General features: G+C 45.0%; 1 protein-coding gene across 1 annotated transcript in view; it reads right to left on the bottom strand.

The window, feature by feature from the left end:
- The window catches only part of LOC104494005 (reticulon-4-like), a gene marked incomplete at its 3' end in the record, with an annotated part of 3,477 nt that extends 1,269 nt beyond the window's left edge, over nucleotides 1-2,208 (bottom strand). The window contains exons 1-2 of the mRNA XM_010136780.1: nucleotides 2,160-2,208; nucleotides 2-1,325 (exon numbers count right to left, since the gene is read on the bottom strand). Of these exons, the coding sequence (XP_010135082.1) occupies nucleotides 2-1,325; nucleotides 2,160-2,175 (1,340 nt within the window). The remainder of the gene's footprint in view (nucleotide 1; nucleotides 1,326-2,159) is intronic.
- Nucleotides 2,209-4,331: the final 2,123 nt, after the last annotated feature.

Genomic DNA, 4,331 nt, shown 5'->3' with positions numbered 1-4,331 from the left:
AGGAATAAGTGTTTCTAATGGGGAAGCTTTGAGCTGCGCAGCAGATGCTTCTGCGCCAGCAGTCCCCGTGCTCAGCGGGGCTTCCATAACAATATCTGGCAGTATGGGTGATGGAGCAGCTTCTGACCCTTCAAACGAGGGACACAGTTGTGTCGCGGGCTTCAGAGTCTCTTGTAGCGACTCGGAGGTTTGAACTAAATCAATCTGTGTTTCATAAGCGAGTTTTGTACATGCCACATCATGCATTTCACTTCCATACGCTTCCTGCACTAGATCAGGGGTAAGCCCTTCAGGCATGCTGGCTGCGGTGTCAGATGGGGCTGTTGACAGACTCTCTCTTTTCGCATAGTCAGCTTCCTGGCCCTCCCGCTTGCCAACTGCTTGAGTGCTAAAATCACCTTGTTCTGTGCTCATCTGAGCTTTCATTTCGGCAATTTTTTTCTCGTCATCGGTTCTATTTTCTGAAGTGCCTTCCTCCAGCGGAGAAAGAGATTTGACTTTGTTACCATCAGGACTTACAGAGGATTCAAATTTAGTACAAGTGATGTAAGCCTGCGAAGGTTCTTTTGCAGCTTCTGGGGTACTTGGGAAAGAGCGATCTTCAGTACTGCCTTCGCTCTCTCTTTCGTAATCCTTCTGCACGTTCAGCTTACCCACACCGAACTTCTCATCTAAACTGCTTTCTAGTTTGGCATCTGTCTTACTGCCAACATCCTCTCTCGCGCTGCTCAGTGCATGACTAGCACCTTTTACTTCCCATATTGGCTCAAATGGTTTGAAGTCCGCGTATTCTTCCCTCCTAAGAGCGTCATCTTTCAACTCTCCTTTTTCATCATGACCACCACCTCTGTATTTGTCTTTGTTGTAAAAGAAGTCTTCCTCGTTTCTCTCAAACGAGTCTTGAGGAGTTTCTGGAGAGATTTTCAGTTGCTCTGCAGGCATTTTCTGCAGATTAGGTAATTCTTTAGGGCCCTCTAGCTGTGCTTCTTCCGTAGCTTGAGATAAAATGGCTGCTTCTGCTTTAGCAAATGGGGGTGCTGAGTATTTAATTCCTGAAAAGTCTTTTTCATTTCCCTCTGCAAGAAACGGATTTCTTGCATTTCCCATCGCCTCTTTATACATCTCACTTGCGCCTTCTTTGTCAGTGCCTCCCGCAGGTAATCCATCTGAGAGTGTCTCAAAGGCTGTGTGCTTTTTAAAGGGATCAGCTGAGATAGGAGAGGAGGAGGGAAGAGAAGGAGCAGTATCAAGCGGGACTGCGGCAAAATCCTCTTGACCAAGCGACTTAGTGCTACCTGGCTGCTCCTGCAAGTCCATAACTTTTTCTGTGACCATGGACAGAAAGGAAAGTTAGAGAATGCAAGTGCTCTTAAAAGTCAATGCAAACTTTCATGACAGGTTCACACGATGTTAGTTATTAAGAGGCTCTTCCAAGTTCTAGCATCAACACTACTAGCCATTAAAGCAAAGAATCAGCCAAAGCATGCTATGCTATTTCACCTCTTCTAGCAGGCAAGTCTGCAAGAGGCTAGAGAAGCAGCAAACTTTATGCAGCGCAGAGGTCACAGTAAAGCTGAAGATGCCAGACAAGCACAGAGCATCCAGGTACGGCAGCATTAAAAGAGAGAGAGGGAGGGTGGGGCGCAAGGGGAGACAGCGCAAAGGTACGTCTGTATGCTTGTGTATAAGCATATGCACAGACACGCCAGTAAAAAGTCTTTCTCTGACGCTTTTTTTAAAGGGAATTTGGTGGACAACATAGCTAACAAAAACCACTACGTAAATACTACAGGTACAGATCTTAATTATATAAAATTCTGCAGAAAGTTACTGCGGATTAAATCTTTCTGCTACATCAGTGAAGCAGCTATGCTTTGATGTGTTAACCTGTTAACAGTATCAGCTTCTCTCCTACATCAAGGGTCCAAGAATTCACAGATGGCCGCGGCTTGTTTATAAAACAGTTTGCCATGTAAAGAAATGAATGCGTATCAAAATCTTGAACAGATCAACTGAAAAGTCAAAACTAGAAAATGGGATGGAGGCTATTCTTGGACCCATGCTGACTTTTAGTCAAGGCAGGCTAACTGGAAAGGGTTAATGAGATCAGGTCAGAAATGCAGGACATATTCAGACAAAGGTGAGCAGAAAGAACTTGCCTGCAGAGGAGTGCATCAGAGGCGCAGATGTAGCAGGAATAGCAAAAAGGGTCTCATCTGAAAAACAAACAAATAACCTCAGCAGAAGTAAAGGTGAAGTTGAGGAGGGGAGAAAGACATGAGTAGTCAGTTCCCAGTAAATCAAACAGATCCACAGCCAGCACCTACCCACACAGATCCACAGGAGGAGATACAAGACGGGTAATTTGTGACAGACAATGCTCAGATTTGTCCATTTACAGCGAAGCCTCTACTGTGGCACCCAAGGGATCGCCATCCTTCAAGCCCACCACCAACCTCAGACACATCACAATAGCTCCTCTGTGTTTTCATTCTCCAAGCTTCCACACTCCTGAGCAGCAACAGTGTCCCTAGTACCAGAAAAGCCTCCTGCCAATGACAATGACACGCTGTCCTCGGTCAGCTCCTAAGGCCGACTGCTAACAGTAAACGACTGCGCTATTCGCTTTGTGTTTATGTCCTTCACTATTTTTGTTGTTCTAACGTAGAGAGGCTTCCAAATAAAGGCATTATTTTTAAAGCCACCTTTGTCATGCTCCAAGGAGCATGAATTTGTTTTAATGCTGACCTTTCGCAAGACAACCCCAGCTCCCCGCTACCTGCTCAAGGAACTAGGCGGATGTCAGGAAGGACACCCTTCTCCTAAGCCAAGAAGTCACCCTCCTTTAGTGACGCACGATGGCGAGAAGCCAGAGTTTCACACTGCACATTTTCCAAAATAAAACCGTGCGGCTATGACACTTGACTAAGCTACACGAAGCATTTAATGAAAAGCCACTCTAGAGGCAGCGACAGCAGCCACCACGAGGAGCCAGGCAAATCAAAACCAGTCTGTCTCTGGAGTTCTGTGTCAGCAGCAGTATTCTTCCCAGGTCCATGGTGGCCTGTCGGCACTACGTCCATGTAAAAACAGCAACATTTCGGTAAATATATTTCATTCTGAAGAGTGCCTAAAGTTTTCAAATTGAGGCTGTTAAACAATATTTGCAATTTACATCAATTGTATTAGCAGAGTGAAATATTATATTAAAGCATCTCAACTATTTTGAATTTCCAGTACAGACATCAACAATGTTTAGTTTTCCCATTTGCCTGGACAAAATCAAGAACTGAAAAAGTTAAGAATTTTTTTAATTAAAAGCAAATTAAAATAGAAGCAATTTTAAAAGATGGAATGCAGTAAGTGAGAAATACGGTAGACCCAGCAGCGCATCCATAATCATCTGGTAAAGCAAAGCATTAAGGTCATTCTTGTTCTGGCATTGAACTGTGACGTCCTGCAGAAGCAAAGCCACTTCGAGATACTCATGACCTGTTTGGCTTACTCAAGTTAATCCCACCAGTGGTTTTCCAATCAACAAGTCTCCTCACGACCTACATTTGCAGACACAGTTGGGTTTGTTTCACAGAACGTTGTTATCTTCAAGAGGTATTTAAAATCCACAAAATCCAGCAAGATCTAGGAAAACAGAGCTCGAGTGTAGGACTCGGTGTTTAGAAGCTTTTGCAACTCCTGCTGGGCCACAGGGATTTCTGTACGGTTTTCCAGAAATTATATTCTCCTATTAAGGACCACACAGAGAGAAACCTCGATTCCCAATTTAGATCACATTAAAGCCGTGTTACAGTTCGGTGGTAGCAAAAGCTTTTAAGGACAAAAACCACGCTGTAGGACAACTGATCAATACGTGACACTAAGTCACAGAACTGCAACGCTCACCCATACGCTGCCAAGCATCGCCGTCTGCCCTTTATCTCAGGAGATGCTGGACTTTGCATCTCTGCCTCCCTCAAAATGAGGTGTTTAGCCATTAACATCAGAGGTTTTTCAGTTTCTAGAGTGCCTGGAACATCAGCAGTTACTGCCAAGGTTTAAATTTTAGGCTAGCGAGCCTTAGGGCTTGTATTAAGCACACCCTCCTCTTCTCTCAGTGTCATGCCTAGATGGACCAAGCTCCTGACCACGAATGTAGACGTGTGTCCCTCTGCGTGATGCTGACCCTGCTGAGATACCTAACCTCCTGTTGGTTAAAATGGAGTAGTAGCCTCCACATACTCCACACTTGAGACAGTGCCAACCTATCACCTCATCTCTTCCCGCCTATGGCTCACTCCCCTTGGAGCACTGCACCCACACCAGGTCCAGAGTCG

Source organism: Buceros rhinoceros, unplaced genomic scaffold, assembly GCF_000710305.1.
Source record: "Buceros rhinoceros silvestris isolate BGI_N320 unplaced genomic scaffold, ASM71030v1 scaffold13375, whole genome shotgun sequence".
Classification (NCBI taxonomy): domain Eukaryota; kingdom Metazoa; phylum Chordata; class Aves; order Bucerotiformes; family Bucerotidae; genus Buceros; species Buceros rhinoceros.
The sequence above is the reverse complement of the archived record's forward strand: the minus strand, read 5'-3'. Positions and strand labels throughout refer to the sequence as shown.